This window comes from Anolis carolinensis, chromosome 4 (genome assembly GCF_035594765.1).
Source record: "Anolis carolinensis isolate JA03-04 chromosome 4, rAnoCar3.1.pri, whole genome shotgun sequence".
NCBI classification, from domain to species: domain Eukaryota; kingdom Metazoa; phylum Chordata; class Lepidosauria; order Squamata; family Dactyloidae; genus Anolis; species Anolis carolinensis.
In genome coordinates this window covers 126,354,063-126,374,471 of record NC_085844.1, presented here as the reverse complement: position 1 = coordinate 126,374,471, position 20,409 = coordinate 126,354,063, and the positions used below count along the sequence as shown (strand labels likewise).

The window sequence follows — 20,409 nt, the reverse complement described above, 5'->3', positions numbered from 1 at the left end:
AACAATCTTGGGTTTTCTTCTTTTCTCATGTCTAATGCAGTAACAATATGTAGACGGGGAACCGCTTTTTATCCTTTAAATTGCTTATGATTTAAAGTCTGAATAAATGTTCTTAAATGAAATTAATAAATTAAAAATATTTTAATTAAAACTTGGGATTTAAAAATATACTGAAAATTAATATGTCATTTTAAGAAACACTAAGACCTCATTCAAAATGCTAATCTTTTCATATTTTATACACACATATTAAACAGCTGCCCACAGTCAATTTTCTGAGTAACCCAGTAATAAAACAATGTTAAAACATACAAGTTTCCAAGAAACCTTAAACCATGCAACAGATGCTATTTTTCAAATTTGATAAGAATGGCAAGTCAACACACAAAAAAGCAAGGGCAAAAATAAAAAGAGCATAGAATTATAGAACCATAGAGTTGGAAGAGACCTTGTGGGCCATCCAATCCAACCCCCTGCCAAGAAGCAGGAAATCGCATTCAAAGCACCCCCGACAGATGGCCATCCAGCCTCTGCTTAAAAGCTTCCAAAGAAGGAGCCTCCAACACACTCTGGGGCAGACAGTTCCATTGCTGAACAGGTCTCCTTACAGTGATGAAGTTCTTCCTAATGTTCAGGTAGAATCTCCTTTCCTGTAGTTTAAAGCCATTGTTCCATGTCTTAGTCTCCAGGGAAGCAGGAAAAAAGCTTGTTCCCTCCTTCCCATGACTTCCCCTCACATATTTGTACATGGCTATCATGTCTCCTCTCAGCCTTCTCTTCTGCAGGCTAAACATGCCCAGTTCTTTAAGCTGCTCTTCATAGGGCTTGTTCTCCAGACCGCTGATCATTTTAGTCACCCCTCTCTGGACACTTTCCAGCTTGTCAACATCTCCCTTCAATTGCAGTGCCCAGAATTGGACACACTATTCCAGGTGTGGTCTGACCAAAGCAGAATAGAGAGGTATAATGACTTCCCTGGATCTAGACGCTGTACTCCTATTTATACAGGCTAAAATCCCATTGGCTTTTTTGCCACCACATCACATTGTTGGCTCATGTTTTAACTTGTCCACGAGGACTCCAAGATCTTTTTCACACATACTGCTGTCGAGTCAGGCGTCCCCCATTCTGTATGAGCTACTGAATTCTTCATGTGAAAAAATCTTTTAAAAATTTAAACAAAAAGTATTTCCTGAACTGGCCATAGAAAGGAGAGCTCTTATTTCATTCAAAACAACATGCTGTCAAGTTGACAGACTAAATCTAAGGCAGTGTGGTGACAAGAGCAATGTTATATTCAATTTCCTTTACTACTTTCCATACCAATTTGCGAAGGCTGTTTATTCTTATATAACAAACATTTTAGCTACACAATAATCTGCCCACGCTGGTAAAAAAAAGCGATAAAAGACCTTGTGCATTCTAAACACTGGGTGGATGCAGAAACTAATGTCCTAAGAGCCTGTTTGATTTTTTCCCCAAGTCTCTATACGTTATGCATGTGTCCAGCAATGACTGGTGCATTTTCAGTGGTATGTGGAACTCAGCAATTCTTCTAAAAGCCCAGAGAAGAGCTTCGAAATCTGGTAATTCCTCCCTCATGAACATTAGAAGCAGAATAGTTTGTAGGGAACCAATCAAAGTATTGATGACTTTATTACCATCATTACTGCCACAGGCAGTAGCAGCACTGGAAGCAGGAAAATTAAGAACTCGTGCCCCACTGCCAACCAGTGCTATTTTTAAATAAAAATCTGAACTCTAATTTGGAGCTGTTCTAATCAAACCTGGCTGCCATGAAATGGTCTGCATGTTGACATGCAGTTGGGATAGTAGCAAGTAGAATATAAAAAAAACCCATAGTTCTTTCCCTTGTTTCTGTGTATCTTGTTTCATTGCATCTTTTTGTCAAGAATGAAGCCCTATTATAGAGAGAGAAGACTGAGAAATTGGAAAGGGAAAGGAGATTTAATAACCAATTGAATTTGACACACAGTCATATGTTTTATTTATTTTTATTTCCTAAACAACTAAAACTTATTAATGTAGCTAGCACTATTTACAGGTTCAAATTCTATACATATAAGAGATGGTATCTTAATAACTTTCTGCATTTGAAAGCTAAAGATAGAAACCACTGTATTACTTTCTATATTTTGCATTACAAAATCAATCAATTCCAGGGTACAAAATGCAATATAAGAAGACATTGTAACCCTACATATATGGAAATGAAACATCTCTAGCCATGGGATTCTGTCCAGTATTTCTGCAACCTAGATAAAATCACCTGTCCTGAAATCCAGGGTTCATGCTTGACTATACTCTTCTTTGGTCTTTCTCATTATCATGCATTCTAGCATTACATGATCAGGTCACACACACCACCTCCCTAAAGTGCCAACTGTTTTTATTCCAGTGAACAACTCCACCCTACTGATTTGAATCAAGTCCAGGAGTGCTGAGCCACTTGTTTCTTCCTCTCCCTTTTAAAAGAGGAAATTATCTGGAAGGAACACATCAGGCATTTGCTAGAGATTCTATGCTCCTCTATTCTGCTTTGGTCAAACCTCACCTGTCCAGTCCTGGGCAACACAATTCAAGAGAGATATTGACATTCTGAAATGTTTCCAGAGGAGGGTGGCTAAAATGATCAAAGGTCTGGAAAGTATGCCCTATGAGGAGCAGCTTAAAAAGCAGGACATGTTTAGCCTGAAGAGAAGGTTGAGATGAGACATGATAGTCATGTTTAAATATCTGAAAGGATGTCATAAGGAAGAGGAAGTAGGCTTTTTTGTGTGTTGCCCTGGGAATTAGGACTCAGAGCAATGGGTTCAAATTACAGGAAAGGAAATTCCACCTGAACATTAGGAAGAACTTCCTGACCATAACAGCTGTTCAACTGTAGAACTTTCTGCCTTGGAGTGAGTGGAAGCTCCTTCCTTGGGTGCTTTTAAGCAGAGGCTGAATGGCCATCTGTCGGAGTTGCTTTTGATTGTGCTTTTCCTGAAGGACAGGAGGTTGGACTGTTTGGCCCATGTGGCCTCTTCCAACTTCTATGATTCATCAGGATGTAATGACAAAATGGCTACAGAAAAGCCTCTCTAAATTAAGACTTCCAGCTTCACACTCAATTAAAAACACTAGATCAACCTAATGACTTCTCCATAGGCTAAGTAAATGACACTCTAAAACAGCCTTACACCGATCATAATAGTAATGAAAAACAGAGATGGATCCCGAAAGGTGACTCCAGCATGAACACAACCTCTCTAAAACTGTTCTGGTGTTTTCACAGCACCACAGCAGAAACCATCTTCGTCTCTCTAACTAAATTAACATCAAAAAGAAGGACAAGAACAAGGAAGTGGAAGGGGAAAGAAAGGAAGGAACACTTTCAAGCCTTGCCCTCATCTAAATTACTCTTTAGTTGAGGTCATGGCGATAGACTCATAGATAATATGAGAGCTCTGAAGGTGGGCCCTGCAGAGTCCCCGGGGGCCTTAGGTTGAAAAGGTAAAGGTTTTTCCCTGACATTAAGCCTAGTCGTGTCTGACTCTGGGGGTTGTTGCTCATCTCCATTTCTAAGCCGAAGAGCCGGTGTTGTCCATAGATGCCTCCAAGTTCATGTGGCCGGCATGACTACATGGAGCATCATTACCTTCCCACCAGAGCGATACCTATTTATCTACTCACATTTGCATGCTTTTGAATTGCTAGATTGGCAGAAGTTGTGGCTAACAGCGGGAGCTCACCCCGCTCCCCGAATTTGAACCGCCGACCTTTCGGTCAGCAAGTTCAGCTACTGTGCCACTGGGGACTCCCTCCGGGGGCTCTACACACCAAATACAGACTTCACAGACAAAGGCAGACAGGCTGCCATCTCTCTGGATGCCCAACTTAAGCCATAAATTTAGTCCCAGGGGCTCCAATCCCAAGCAGTTGCCTGTACTACACTCGTTGCTTGAGAAAAATCTACACCGTGGATCATTAGGCCCTCAAATTTCCCCACAGAGGGCCCAGTGCTGTTCATCCCGAAAAAGTGTGGGGAACAAGAGACTATGTAACAATTACAGGGCCCTAAATTGAATTACCATCTGTTTCCACTACCCCTTGCCATTGCATCTGGAAATGCTAGAGCAGTTACACAGCACAAGGATCTTCATCAAGTTGGACTTGCAAGCAGCCTACAAATTAGGGAAGATCCAGGCTGGGGAGGAGTGGAAAACCACTTTCCAGACCCGGTATGGGCATTATGAATGAGTGTGGCTTTCCACACGCCACCTGCCCCATCAGTGCCTATGCTGAAAGCTGGATGCCTGTGTTGTGGGTCTATATCAGATACAGTTGATTCTCTTGGGTAGTCATAATGGACTTCTTGCTTTGTTATGCTCATGTGGACCTCAGACTGCCTCTCTAAAGCTCTCTCTCTGTTTGCTCTGCCAGTAACATTTTGGTTGGACTTTCAGGGAAAGGAAAACCAGTTAGCTAATACTGTTTGCTGGATACTTTAGGTAAAAGCCTTAACCTGTCTTCCAGAACAGAACAACAATGCTGATACCCATCCATTTCCCCAGTTCCTCTTCCCAGATGTTGGTACCATAAACTAACTCACTCCCTTCATCTAAGACCAACTGCAAATGACAGCTATCATTAACATGGACCAGCCTAACATTTGGAATGCCTGAGCCGGATTATAACAACTGAACTATTTAACAGTTTACATTCCTAGTGATGCACCCATTTTGCTGAAGAGTCACTCTAAGGAGGTATTAAATTTCTTAAAGAAGCCTGCCAGCTAATCATATAACTGTCCCTTCTTCACCTGTAGGTTAGCAACTGAATGTCAGCCTAGCTTACATGCTTATTTGTAGCATTTTGAGAAGAATGCACAGAACTAGATATCTAGACAGTGAAGGCTGTCCCGCTTAGCTTATTCTTTTTGTTCACTTTAAAAGCATTACCTGCTTCAATTTCATGTAGAATGTTTCTGTGTAGGCTTTTCTGCTGAAGTACCAGAAGCGCTCATTAGCAGGATAGATGCGCACAAGTGTCTCCACGAGAAAGCGCACTGGTTCTACCACTTCAGTGATGACCATATCCACTGCCACAGTCATGTAGACATACTTATCTGTAGTACACAAAACAAGTTGACTTCCCCATACAATACAAAAAGATTAAATATTTTAACATAAGACTAATTGAATCATGCCTCCAGTCTAATGATAGATTTCTTATACAGAAACTCTCCAGTGGCTCATATGTCATAACTGTCTCTCTACCTTTCTCTAGAACTATCCAACACCCACATACTGCAGTGCTTAATTAATGCTTTCTCTACTAAACTTCCTCTCTTTTTATCCCTTATCTCCTTCCGTTCCTTGATTTTCTTCTTTTTATTATCGGAAGCCAGTGTACCAGTTTTCTTCCTTTTAACCTAACACACAGCACAACTTCTAAAGCTGGCATGATTTATAAATAATTCTATACGCTGTTATAAATTTAGCATATGATGAAATCCGGGCCAGAACAGAAGGCTGCATGAGATCTTAAATTCACTTGCAATCCTCTTATATAAAACTCACAGCTTACAAGCAAAAATTTAAATGAATACTTACCTTTAGAAGTTTCTTCATTAAGAACTAGAAATGCAGGTATATTAGGATTCCACATCCCAGTAATAACATAAGATTTTCCATCACTGCCTTTTCCCATTGACTCCTGAGAACACAACCATTATTTTTTCTGGATTAGCACTTAATTTCTAGTTTTATGTCCAAAAAAGCCTAAGATGATATGATTCACATTACAAAATGTTTTCTGTTATAATTAAATTGTTTGAAAAAAATAAGTCAGGCAAAAAATTAATTTTTATATTGTTTAGTACAGTAGGCTCTCAGTTAAGCAACTTGAATTCTGAAGCAACCAACACAAAATTGAAGAAATAAAACTTTTAACTTTTTTAAAAAGCTGTTTTTATAATACAGTAAAACAGTGTTACTTTAAATTTGTCTTTTTTATCGTAATTTGCTTTTAGTCACTATCTTTCAATATTTATATCAAGTCAATATAGAGTTATGGTATGGTATTGTATGGGGCAGAGGTCCCCAAACTAAAGCCTGGGGGCCACATGTGGCCCATCAAAGCCATATATCTGGCCCCTGCGGTGGCAGCTCCCTCCTCCTCCGCCGAGGAAGGTGCGTGCAACATGGGGTAGGAGAAAAAGCGTGCACCTTTCCCGTCTCCTCCCTCGCCTGGTGTGTGCCTTCCAAAGCTTTGCTTGTTTATAATGGTATTTTAATTATTATTTAATTAATTATTAATTATTAAGGAGTGCACTGCTTTGCTAGTGCTTTTGGTGCACAAAGGCAGAAGGAGGTTGGACTAAATGGCCCAAGGGGTCTCTTCCAACCCTCTTTATTATTTTTATTATGATTATGATTAACATTGAGGTTGTATTTATTCCTGTTTTGGTTTTTTTTTTTGGGGGGGGGGGTTTGCTTCAAAATAAGATATGTGCAGTGTGCACTGCATAGGAATTTGTTCATAGTTTTTTTTTAAAACTATAGTCCGGCCCGCCAACCGTCTGAGGGACTGTGAACTGGTCCCTTGTTTAAAAAGTTTGGGGACCCCTGGTATGGGGTATAGGCCTATTTTAACTCTCAAACAACCAGAAACTACATTTATATGGCATCTACCAATCCTCATGGGTGGTGGTTAACTGAGAGTTTTCTGTTTATTATCAACATTCATTTCACTGGAAAATGAAAAGGTTGCTCATCTTTTCATTTTTCTTCTTCCAATAGTTATGTGTACAGTTAGCTACACACATGGATACTGAGCCAGAACAGAAATTTATTTGGTAAATTGCAAAACAAACATTTTGGCTTCCTTATCTATTGTACATCCTCAAAGCATGCTGCTCCCAGCACTCCCCTAGATGCAAGGGCCATGCGGCACCTCAGGGGAGAATTAGAGGTACAGTAGAGTCTCACTTATCCAAGCCTCGCTTATCCAAGCCTCTGGATAACCCAAGCCATTTTTGTAGTCAATGTTTTCAATATATCATGATATTTTGGTGCTAAAGTGATAAATGCAGTAATTACAACATAACATTACTGCGTATTGAACTACTTTTTCTGTCAAATTTGTTGTATAAGATGATGTTTTGGTGCTTAATTTGTAAAATCATAACCTAATTTGATGTTTAATAGGCTTTCCTTAATCCCTCCTTATTATCCAAGATATTCGCTTATCCAAGCTTCTGCTGGCCCGTTTAGCTTGGATAAGTGAGACTCTACTGTACCGCATTTCATCGCATAATAGCCACCATCGCACCACAGTCACACACCCCTTTTTCGGGTCTCAGTTTTTATATTTCCTGATTCCTTGCTTAACAATCGCACATGCCCCAGGCGAGGGAATCCCCCATAGCTCCAAAGAACAAGTGCATGAGTGGGTGAAGATGTGAGGGTTGCGACTATTATATGGGGAAACCTTTTGCAGCTATGGAGGTTTACTGCACCTACCACCACTCAAGGGAGGCCTTGCAGCTCTCTCTGGAAGGCATGCATGCGGGTGAAGGTGGTGATGCTAGCTAGAGTGATGAACAATCCCTTCTTCAATCACTTCATTGCTCCAGGTAGTGTCACTACAGGCACTATGTGATGGCTGTAGTACTCCAAGACTGGGAAACACCTCTGTACTTAACACCATGCTCCAGTTCAAAGTGACTAGCAAAGCAGTTTATTGATGAAGATATATGAATATACATTTTCTTTTATATATATATATATATATATATATATATATATATATATATATATATATATATATGAGAGAATATATATGAAAATAGAATTTAAAAGGTCAAAATGTCAGAAATAATCCGCCAAATTCACAATACATGAATAGCATCAAATACTAGGAATGAATCCAAAACATGAGATTCAGGACAATCCTTAAGACTCAGAAGCATGGAACATTAGCAATAGGAAACATGGAACTAGAAATCCCTTTTCAGGCTTGACTTGGCAAGAGATATATCCTCAAAAACCAACATTGACCAGACTGGTGAAAAAGCCTTTTGGACTTGGTAATATAGACAAAAAATCATGCCTTCTCCCCTGAAAAAAAGATAGTCTTTTTCGCTAATAAGCATCTTGAACTTCACAAATTCTACTGAGCAGCCCTGTGTTGACAAAATGTAAACCTCCTATCTAACTGCTCATTAGACTGTGCACCTGGAGTATCCTCGGAGCTGATCTCTGTTTCTGACACTGCTTCTGACGACCTTGTTTTCCTAGCAAACGGCCTCTCTGGAATGTGGCCTTCAGATTCAGACAGAGACTGCTCATTTACAGGGCTTAAAATCTCCTGCTGCTGATTCTCCTGTTGACTTGCAGGGCCAGGATCCCCAGTGAATCAGGTGCAGGCACAAACAAAGGCTGAACTACAACAATGACTGGTGGTCACCACTAAACCCAGAACGAGAATGGGAAGGTAAGCGCCATTTCTCATCCCCGGGTTACCCCAGCTCAAGGAAAGGGGGATGGATGTGTGAACAGATGCAAACAGTTCCAAACAGGAAGTGACCTAACTGTTCCAAAATGCAGGAAAGCTCCAGATCTTCAGGCATCCCACTACTTTTAATGCGGGATAAGACAAATGGACCCTGTGCATCATGTGTCCACTCAACCCCACACTGACTCATTTGGGTTATGCAGATGGCCCAAGGTGGCAGAGTAGAAAGCAGCTGCCATGCTCCAAAAGGCAGGAGAATGATTGCAGCTTGCCACTGCCACCTGATGCCCTTTTTATATAGACAAATATATGTGTTTTTTGTATTTGTGGCCCACAGAATATATTCGTAAACAAATATCATTAAAGCACTAAGATTTTCAATCCCACTGAGCTTTAGCCCTTTTGTTGAAACATTTTTTTCCCTTAGAGAAGTAAGCATTCTACTTCAGATACCAAAACAAACTTAGCATTCAAGTGGATTTGCAAGATAAAATCAAAGATACAATGTCCCAGCAAAGTTCATCAGAAAAAAGGAGGTGTTGTCTCACAGTCCTACTAGTTAGAAAGAAGATTATTACCATATCTAGTAAGTGCATAGCACTGTTTTTGACATTTCGACCTGGACTCAGCAGCATCCCAAAGCACCTGTAAATGATATTTTTTTTTAAAAAACAAAGAAGAAAATATAAGTATTTAATAAGTCAATGGTATAAACATTGTATCCATAATTTTTCATCTAAATAGGAGAATTGCAGACTGTGTTGGTATTACCAACATAACGTATAAGGTATCTGCACAGATGTAGTCATAGTCATCCTGGTGTATAAACTAAAGCAGGTGAAGGACAGAGAGAGATCACAGTATTAACCACATTATCCTTCTGAATTATTTATCAGATTTGTGGAACAAGAACATTATATCTAAATAATTTTACAAAAATATCTGCAAATGTGTTTGATATACCGTACAATGATCACAATGAAGGAAATTACCTTTACTAGCTTTCGGTGTTCCCAGGAACAAAATAGTATTGATTCTGAATTCCTTTATCAACTTCTACAAAGGACATTTTTTAGCTATCCTAATTTTCAGAGGTTTGATGGATGATGACCAGAAACGGGTACTAACAGACAATCAGGAATATGTTCTTAGTACCACCATGGCACTTTACATACCAGGACAAACATTTTGTATGTTTACACATCTTATTAGTGCTAAGATTATTATTTTATTGATGGCATTCTTTGGTGGTGATTTAGTTTTATGTTTTATTGTTCGCTTTTAAGTTGATTTAATGATTGGAAATCGGGCACTGTTTGAGTCTAGTGCCATTATGTTTGCTGATATGTTATTTTCTCCGTAAACACTGGAAAAATGCGAACATTTTCATGCTCTAACTTAAAAATCGGAGCCCCCATGGCACAGCAGGTTAAACTGCTGAGCTGCTGAACTTGCTGACTGAAAGATCAGCGGTTTGAATCTGGGGAGGGTGGTGAGCTCCCACTGTTAGCCACAGTTTCCGCCAACCTAGCAGTTTGAAAATATGCAGATATGAGTAGATCAACAGTTTACTGCTATCTACATGACCTTGGAGGTGTCTACAGACAATGCTGACTCTTTGGCTTAGAAATGGAGATGAGCACCAATCCCCAGAGTCAAACACAACTAAAACACAACTTGTCAGGGGAAAACCTTTACCTTTACCTAACTTGAAATCAGTGCTTCGCAAATCTACTTAGTACTAGGTTGATTTGTCTTTAAGAGATGGAAAAGGGTACAATTTCAAGCCCAACTGCATATGCACATTCACACATGCATACGGCCAGCCTGAACAGATGAGTCTGGCAGGCTGTTCTACCAATCAATGAGCCTTATAATTAGATCTGTGGTGCAAGAGCACACAATCTTACAGACATGTAAGTTTCTTATAATTCCAGTGAACTAAAACCTTTCCCATTGATTAAAAACTCTGCTAAAATATAGAAAAACATATGCCAAAACTCGAGATATATATAGTATATGCTATACTGCAGTTATTATAGAAATTTGCTAGCCTTCCTAGCAAAGATCTAATGCTAAGATTGCCATCTAGGGGAGTTGATTCTTAAACACCGACCAAAATATTTTCTGAAGTCAACTTGGTTCTTTTTCCACTGAGGGCAAAACTCCTAAATGAATGATTCTCCAGGCATTTCTTTTTTTAAAAGCTGGGAAGATTACTTTTTTAAAAAAAAGTGGTTGAAGGTCGTGCCCAGTTTGAAATATATCTGAGGGATTTTTTTTATACTAATATATTTTATCAAACCTAAGGCACACCAGTTTCCCGTTTAAGAGACTTCAAAAAGGGGTGTACCATACATTAGTGGGTGCGCCTTCTATTCACATTTTTCCATTTTCCTGCATTTGCACTAGCATGACATGTTTTAGTTTCTAGTGGGAAAGCCACCTCCACCCCTCTCTCATGAGTCCACTTTTGAAGAAAGCATTACCAGAGCTGTAATTCATTCGTTGTGATGCCTCATTTTACCTCAAAATGTCAAAAAGGTCACACTATCAAGCCATATTCAAACAGCCCACCTTGACCATACATGTATATGTACCTATATATACCTAAACCTTGTGTTGATGTAGTCTGAGTACTAGTCTGTCATACTAGTAAAAACATAAATAACCATATGTGCATAAATAGGCTGTGTGCAGGACAGTAATACCAATCACCCGTTCATCTTTGCCCCAGGAGGGGAAGCTGTTTGAGCTGGTCAATTTCATGCCTCCACCCATGGCCATAAACCCATTACACAAACTTTTTGGCTCTGTAAAATTACATACATTACAAAATGTATGCCTCCTCTATTTCAAAAACCCCCTTTCAAAATCCAACTAAATAGATTTTGTTTTTAAAAATTGCATTGTAAAATCTAACAATGAAATAAAGGACATAACAGAACAAAACAATGCACGTTCTTTCCCTTACTATGTGTCAGCGTACATGGAAGAAACACATTCAACATTGTCAGGATCCTATAGTTTTTAAAAATGTGTAACCTTTGTCATAATAATATTATGCCTTTTGCTTCAGATATAATTACTAAAAACTGTTCCATTATATTGTGCATAAATCGTAACATGTTAGCAGATTAGAATTAGAATAAGCAGCTGTATATTGTAGTCAGTGGGAAGTGGTGTCTATTGGAATCAAGCATCTGGGAGATAAGGGAATGGAGCCAAGGAAGATGAAGCACTGGGATCTAAGGTCGTTCTCATGTGAACTGGTGTTCAGGTAGACAATGTAATGTTTAGATTTATTAGCCAATCATAGAAGGATCACAAAAGTGTACTGGACAGGTTCTTGTGCACCAATGAAACTGTAACAAATGAAATGATTGAATGGTAAGCCTATAGAGTGTGTGCCTATAGCAAGCTTGTCTACAAGAGATGATAGCACCTGTAGTGAAGTTTTCAATAAAGTTCTTATATTTTAAAGTTGGACTTACTTTGGGAGACAGATCAACGATTTATTATTTTAGGCACAAACCCACTATATTCTGTTTTGGTTAGACCTCACATGGAATACAGTTCTGGGCACAATTCAAAAGAGATATTGACAAAGTTGCAATGTATCTAGAGAAGAGACCAAATTGATCAAAGGTTTGGAAGCCAAGCCCTAGGAGGAAAGGCTTAGCGAGCTGAGTATGTTTAGCTCAGAAAAATTAAGGCTAAGAGGGGAAATTACACTGATGTTACGGTGAGGAGGGGTGAGCTTGTTTTCTGCTGCTATGGCATAGAGAAATGGATTCAAATTGCAGGGGAAAAGATTCCTCCAAAACATTTGGAAAAACTTGCTGATGGTAACAGCTCTTAGACAGTGGAATATGTGGTGAAGTCTCCTTCTGTGGAGTTTTTTTTTTAAAAATAGAGTCTGAATGGCCATAAGTCAGGAGTGCTTTGATTGTGTGTTCCTTCCTACAAGCAGGGGTTTGGACCGAATGGCCTCTCCCAACTCTAGGATTCTAAAAATAGTTAGAAAGCTGGATAATTTTAAGGGTTTGAGCTGTTTTGGGTCTTGGCTCCTGAGATAAAAGCAGGGAATAAATAAATATTCTAACAACAACAATAACAACTACAGCAGAAGAGTTAGTGTTTGGTTCAAATGATTACAACTGATACAAGGGGCTGGGAAGACTCTGGACATCCAGGCTATCTAACCTTTCATTACAGGTGAACAAAGGTCCTATTTACGTGGACCCTAGCTCTTTGGAGAATTCTGCCTGAGACACACGTACACATTTTTTTTCCAGACCTGGCTCTCTTTCCTTGTCAGTTTCCATGATGACCTTTGGTACTCTGCTTTGAAAGACCCTCACAACAGGACTGGCTAATATCCAAGACTGTTCATATGTGGATTTTACTCAGTCATCCAGGATAGCCTTTAACCTGCAGGCTCCAGCAAGACACAGTCCTTTAAACATTAACCTGGCCTCACACTACTGCAGGCTTTAAACTAACAACTAGCACTCAAATTCAAGTCCAGAAACAAAACTGGTAGCCAAAGAAGGCTTGTAGTCTATACAACTTCACAAGGAAATATAGACAAGCATTTCCACACTTATGATTTATATAATTACCTTTCAATGGCTAATTCCTTGTTGGAAATCTGTTGTATAGTAATCACAACCTTCTTCTCAAGCCCCTGCTTTAGTTTGAAAAAATATTTGTCTCTGTCCTTTGGTACTGGGCTAAATAAGAATAAATTTCATTAGTACATACTTAATATTCATGAAGTCAAGAATATACACAATAACTAGGAAATTTCTTTAAAGTACATTCAAATTCACTCAAGTCTGGCAAACCCCCAAATACTGTAAAGTCATCACAGCACAGGCATCAATAATAATAATAACAACAATAACAACAACAATATACTTTATTTATAATCCACTCTATCCCCCCGAAGGGACTCAGGGCAGATTACAGAACACACATACGGCAATCATTCATGCCATTATACAATTAACAAGGCCAGACAATACACAAACAGAGGTAAACAATATTGTTAAACATTGCAGGCAAATTATAGTTCCTGTTGACTCATTGGTCAGCAAATTCAAAGTTTTCTTTACCATCTTAACATGCCATGCAGACTATTCTTTCATGAACATACCAGCAAAAATGGACTAATAACCTGGAACAGCCCTTAGTTTATATTCAATATCCTCTAAAATAGAAGTGGGCAACAGTATAAGGGGTAGGGAGCCACATTACCCCCCCCCCTCTTCAAAACACCTTGGAGGGCAGCACATCTTAAACTGTGGGTCCCAATCTCAAATACTGGGGTCATTAAATACTTCCTTCCCTCCACACACTCCGTCTATCAAAGGAGCTAAAGAGACAGCTCAGCTCAAGCTGGTAAGGCCCAGTAAGTAGCTAGCCATGATGAATGGAGGAAGAGGAGGAATGGGAAAAGGCAAAGAGGGGTATGTAAAGGAAACAATGAGGAGGAGAAAGAACCCTGCAGGCATTTATTGCCCTTCTATCTCTCCAGCTGCACCACCTTTGTTTGAAGAAAATCTGGGGTTGTTTTTTTCTGTTTTAAAAATTGTAACTTCCTCTTCCTGCAGAGTTTAGCTTGCAATAGGGCGGACCCACTGCATCCACAAATTCAACCATCCACAACTTCTATAACCATATCTATCTCAAACCTTGACTTTGCCATTTTATATAAGGTGCATCATTTTACTACTCCCTTGTATTTGATGGAATTTGAGCATCCATGACTTTTGGTATGCACTGTGGGTCCTGGAAAAAAAACCAAGTAGATACTAGGACTACTGTGTTTTACTTAAGGGTTTTGATTTGACAATAGGGATCTCCAAATGTGATGGGAGGGCATTTTAACCCTAAAAGGCCATGGGAAACTGCATATAGTCGGCAAGCCACAATTTGCCCATCCTTGTTTTAAAATACAATCAGCTTTCCACAGGAATTGTGACTACCTTACACTGCTAATTTCAGTATAGCATATGCTTCTATCTCTATGGGTGAAGATCCTGAGCAATCCTCTGCTTCTGTCCAGCCATTTCGGAGCACAGCTGACTTTGTAGACCCTTAGAAGTCTTGATTCTTAGGGCTCTTCCACACAGCCCTATATCCCAGAATATCAAGGCGGAATAACCCACAACATCTGCTTTAAATTGGGTTATTTGAGTCCACCCTGCCATATATCCCAGTTCAAAGCAGAAAGTGTGGGATTTTATTCAGCTGTGTGGAAGGAGCATCAGACTAACAGAAGCGGCAGCCATGGCAAGAGTGGATGGAGAAGCAGTTTTTATTTCATTTAGATTTCATAATCCCATTTAATTATTGATAGAAAATACACAAATAACATCTGTGAAAATCGAAAACACAAATGTGGAAGACAACTGTACAATTGTTCCTTCATAGTCTGCCTACAGATAAGTAGCACACATTTCTAAGCTCCTCATAGTAAGAGAAAAAAGCAGGCTTAACTAGGGCTGGCTCTACACTACCCTATATCCCAGGATCTGATCTCAAATAATCTGATAGTGTAGACTCTTTTAAGCCAATTCAAAGCAGATAATTTGGGATCAGATCCTGTGTAGGGCAATGTAGCTCCAGCTGAGGTGAGCAAAATAAATGTAATTGCATGGATTAGAATTTTCCCCCAAAGAAAATTCTTCAGTCATTTCATTTACCTGAAGTTTCCTTTACCATCATCTTCTCTGATCTCTAAAGAAACATTGAATGTGAATATATCATCATCAGGTGTTGGAACAATAGTATCTTTTATGTAATCAGACCCTTGTTTGGAGGAACGTTTGAATGCTGTTGAGAAACTATACAAAATTCGGCTGACCTAAAGGATGGAGAGAAAGAAGAGAAGAAAATTGGAATGAAAAGTAATAAGGAAGCATAACAAAAGCAAAAAAATATGGTTAAATAGAATCATAGAATCAGAGCTGGAAGAGATCATGCAGACCATCCAGTCCAACTCCATTCCGCCATGTACATAGGAAAAACACAAAGCACCCTTGACAGCTGGACATCGAGCTTCTGTTGACAAGCTTACAAAAAAGGAACCTCCATACTTGAAAAATAACTATGAGACATTAGTTGTAGTAGTCATTTTAAATAAATATTCAGAATAATTGTTTTCACCCACACAAAAAAAACTTTTATTGATAGGGCAAAACCTGCAACCTCTTAACAGCTCCAAGCCTAGCAAGTTAATGTTTGTCTGCAAAACACAACAGGCTACACATAGCAGCAGATCTATACATGGCTTAAAAAACAATCCTGACAACCTGGAATATAATCATGTCCACTTATACCACAGATAAATCTGGCACTATTGGAATCTTTAAATAATAACCTACATTTAGGCTGCAACCCTGAGCACTCATATTGGAATCTAACACTACTGGCCTTATTTCTAAGTACAGTATATGTGCATGCAATCCCCAGGTGACAAATAAGATAGGTTCTGTAACTTTGTTCTTAAGTTGAATTTGTATGAAAGTCAGAACAGGTACATTTTTTAGTTTTGGATAGCACATGGAAGGTTTAATATTCTGGTAACATTTGTTTTGCAGTCTTTGCCTCTGTTCAGAAGATTTCACTTCACTTTCTGTCCTTGTGACACTTGGATTTTGAAAATGTTGGGTTGTGAAAACATGGATTGGTGATAAAGCTTACAGGAGTGAATTTCCCTTCCTAAGGGGGTAGATTTCTTCTCACTTCCCACTGTCTCATTTCCGTTTGTAACTAGAAGTCATATGTAAGTCATCTGTTTGTTACTCGGGGGCTGCCTGTGTACAAAATGTGTAATCTAGATTTGAATTTTGCATTCCTTAAAAACATAAAATTAAAGATACACAGTAATTACAAATATATTTGGAGTGTACATTTCAGATGAACCTTCATTGCAGCATTTCATTACAAACAAAAAAGCATTTTTCCTGTTAATAAAGATATATTCCTGTATTTTCCAAAAGACAATACATTTTTTATAAGAGAAAATCTCAAGAAATATATAGCCAGTAATACCCCAAAGGCATTACTACACCTGCAAGTTACCTAAAGAGAACCTAAAATGTTAAAGTGTAACTTTATTTTGCTGGGAGACGTCCATGGCACCTTCAGCTTTTCAGTCCTTTTTCATTTGGTGTTTTGTCTCTTCCTTTCTGCACTAGAGGCAATCAGTGCTTGTCTCTTTAGAATACCAAAAAATGCATATCCTATATTTAGTCCACCTAGCATGACTGAGTGCAATACAACTGTGTACATTGTGGAGAAAATCTTGCACACAAAAATACAGCACTCATTTCCACATCTCTACTTTCTTGTGAGTAGATATACAATCACCACAATGCATATACAGAAGTTGGCTATCATGAGACATACACAGAGTAGGACCGAAATATTATAAAGGCAATGGATCCCATTTGATTTTGTAAGCTAAGTACGTCAGACCTGATAGTACTGGGATGGGATTGCACCAATCAATATCAGATGCTATAGGTTATATTTCAGAGGAAGGAACTGATAAATCACTTCTGAGTATTCCTTGCCTAAGAAAGACCTATGAAATTAATGGGGTCACCCTAAGTCAACAGATGACTTGAAGACACATACACACGCACACAAAAATTAATTACGGGAAATCATACAAATTACTTGGCAAATCTGAAATGTCAAAGATACACTGTACTGAGTAAGTGGTGCTGAACTGCAAATTATGTTCTCCTCAGATCCTTATCTATAGGAGCTAAGAAACCTTTAGCACAGCCTGCATCTATTACTAGAATATTATTATGAAGCGAATTTAACTGTTCTTAATTTTACACCATTTACAGCAAGAGACAAGCCCTGAGAAGTGGATTAATCAGATAATGCTTATCACACTGTTCATAATTTCTACAGTGTTTTAGGCAAGCAGACAAAGTTTGGAACATGCTCTAGTGCTTTTCAAAGGACACACTTCTTTGCTCCAATATCTGTTTCCAATTCTGCCACCCTGATAAAAATGTGCACTGAATGTGGAAGGTTGCGAACAGCCTGGGGCACAACAGTCTTGGCAGTATCCCCAGGATGCAAACAGACAGCTACAAGCCACACCTCTACTCTTGGGACACATTTCTGTATACTAAGTAGGTGTGTCACCCAAATTGCAGGTCGTATCCTTCTAGCTTGAGTAGTTTTTTGTTTTCTAGGGTGAGCACCCTTTGATCCAGAATAACGTTGCAGCTTCAAATAAAGTTTCAAATTGGGGAATGCCAAACTCCCTCTTTCTTTTGCATTCTGTAGATATTTTAATTTTATTCGTGGTTTTTCCCATTTCAGATAAACCTTAAAATGTCTTTATTCCAACTGTTAAAGTAGTTATCCTTTAGTAGAATTGGTACATTTCGAAATAAGTACAGTATATCATTTTTGGGAGGATATTCATTTTTATTGTCACTATGTTTTGACCACCTGGTCAAATCAGATCTTATGGTGACCCAAATTTTTTGATAGTTATTTTTTGCCAGCTCATAGTTATCCAGTGTTAATTGTATCCCTAAATATTTTACTTTATTTTCACAATTTACATTTTTCATTTCCTTAATTGTGATTTGATCTTCTGAGGTTATATTTTTAGTTGGAATTTTGGGTTTTGTTTTATTTATGGTGAAGCAACATATCTTCCAGATTCTTTAACTATTTTTATTATTCCAAGTATGGATTCGAGAGGCTTTTCCGTCAATAGGACCACAACATCTGCAGAGAGTCTTACTTTAAATGCCTGGAATTTCTTCAGAATCTCTAATTTTACTAGCCAAAGATTTCTATTGCTAGAATAAATAATGGGGGGCAAGCAGACAGCCTTGCCTAACTCCCCTCTGGATTGGAATTGGGACACATTTCTGTCCTTTTCATGATGCAATTTAGAGCCACCTGCACCTTGCCAGTCACTTCTTCCAAGCGTGCAGAAGTAATCCAGGCTGGTGGATGGTGAGAATTAGTCTCTTGCACCAACTTCAAAAATAAATATTTTTTTGATGTCACTCAATGATTCCCGCTGTGTGTGGGAATCATTGAGTTCAAGTCAGTGAAGTTGTCCTTGGAATTCACCAGTTTGACCGTTCACAGAGTCAAAAACCTGACTAAGCTGCATGTCCATCAAGGTGTTCCTGGCTTGTCTAATCTTCCTCATGTCCACTTCACCTGTTCCAGGGGTCAATAGTCCCAGTGTCATTCCACCTGGATAAGGAGTGGTTAAGTCCCCAGGACAGGGCATACTCTGATCACCAAACTGCACCCGATGAGGATCCACAGATGTGTGGTTCTCCCGACTGCAAGTGTTTTGCAAAGAAGCTGTCTGGAACAGGAGTCAGTTTCTCATAATGTGGATCCCTTTGGCATTTGTTCCTATCATCACCAACTTCAGGAATACTCAGCCACTCCTCCTCAGTAACTTCAGCCAGTTTTCTTTTCAGATCTGAGATTTGCTGCTGAATTTTTGGTCGCTCCATTCTGTACTTTTCAATCTCCTCCTTTTCACATTGTTCTCCTCTCTATTTTCTCCTTTCATCCATTCTTTTATCCAAAGCAGCATAAATCGCATCAGCCTAATCATCATCTTTTTCATAAGGCCCACTTAAGAACAGACTTCCAGCATTTCGATTAAACTCATCATAATTGATATCAATAATTGATATGATGCGATCTTCATCATCATCACCATCATCCTCTCCCTGATTTTTCTTCATCTGATCCTCAACAGTTCTCTTCCCTGGTGGAGCATAACGATCATCCACAGAGTCATTTGTATCTAGAGGAGGACTAATATCTGCATGGGTAGTAAAACCCGTTGCACCACAGCCTAGATTGGGCACATAGCCCAGCGGGGCAGGCATGTCCAGTAAGGCTTATTTTTCCTGTCCATGGTTCTCATCAGTGAGGTCGTGAGGCCTGAAGAGGCAGTCCCTCCGCTTTCCTCCAGGCCAGATGTGCTCCAGCCTCCCAGACCGCCGCTGCCGCCGGCAGAGGAGGAGGAGAAAGAAGAAGAAGAAGAAGAAGAAGAAGAAGAAGAAGCACCACCAGAGGCCAACAAAGAAGCAGCCGTGGTAGCCATGTTGCCAACGGCTGCAAAGAAAGTTTTCAAAAGTTTTTATTCAAGTTTTAACCAAGGTTGACCCTGATTAACTTCCAAGATCAGACAAAACTTGGTGCCTTTCGGATATTTTACCCCATCTGTATTGTCACCTCTAGCAATACTTCCACTCCCATGGTCCCCACAGACTTTTCCTTTAGAAACTGCAAATTACAGAAATTGGCATGGTGATTTTATGATGGACTAAAATGTTGTCAGTCAAGGTGCTCCCTATCCCTGCATGATATGAAATTATGACTTAAGATTTTAAGAACTGTAAATTCTGCATAAAACTGAATGAAACATTGAATTGATATGAAGGATCAGAAATGTTCAAAACATTTATGATATAGCCATAGGAAAAAGTAAAAAGATTTCTACTTACTGCCTCTTTTATTTCACAACAGAAGACGTGAATCTGGAATACATCAGTGCCAGAGAAGCTCTCAGTAAATGCAAAGCAGTCACATTCCAAAGTCCCATTTTGCCCACGAACACAGAACAACACATTGTAGATTGGAAAGGAAGCAATTTCTTTATTACTGGACGGATCTATTATTCTAAATGGGACGGGGAAAATAAGAAGGAAGGCCTCAGTTAAACTCGGTCAGTATCAAACAGAAACATCTATTTGCCACTCTGTGATACCAAGCTTTCTCATTGTGTCAGAAGTGACTTCTGGTGCAAGAGAATTAGCCGTCTACAGAGATATTGCCCAGGGGACTTCTGAATGT

At 39.1% G+C, this 20,409-nt stretch overlaps 1 protein-coding gene across 2 annotated transcripts in view; it reads right to left on the bottom strand.

The window, feature by feature from the left end:
- The window catches only part of rabgap1l (RAB GTPase activating protein 1 like), a 186,531-nt gene that overhangs the window by 154,888 nt on the left and 11,234 nt on the right, over nucleotides 1-20,409 (bottom strand). For both annotated transcript variants that reach the window (XM_062979417.1, XM_008108932.3), the window contains exons 4-9: nucleotides 20,061-20,235; nucleotides 15,237-15,397; nucleotides 13,149-13,259; nucleotides 9,102-9,168; nucleotides 5,619-5,721; nucleotides 4,965-5,131 (exon numbers count right to left, since the gene is read on the bottom strand). In XM_062979417.1, coding sequence (XP_062835487.1) covers nucleotides 4,965-5,131; nucleotides 5,619-5,721; nucleotides 9,102-9,168; nucleotides 13,149-13,259; nucleotides 15,237-15,397; nucleotides 20,061-20,235 — 784 coding nt within the window. The remainder of the gene's footprint in view (nucleotides 1-4,964; nucleotides 5,132-5,618; nucleotides 5,722-9,101; nucleotides 9,169-13,148; nucleotides 13,260-15,236; nucleotides 15,398-20,060; nucleotides 20,236-20,409) is intronic.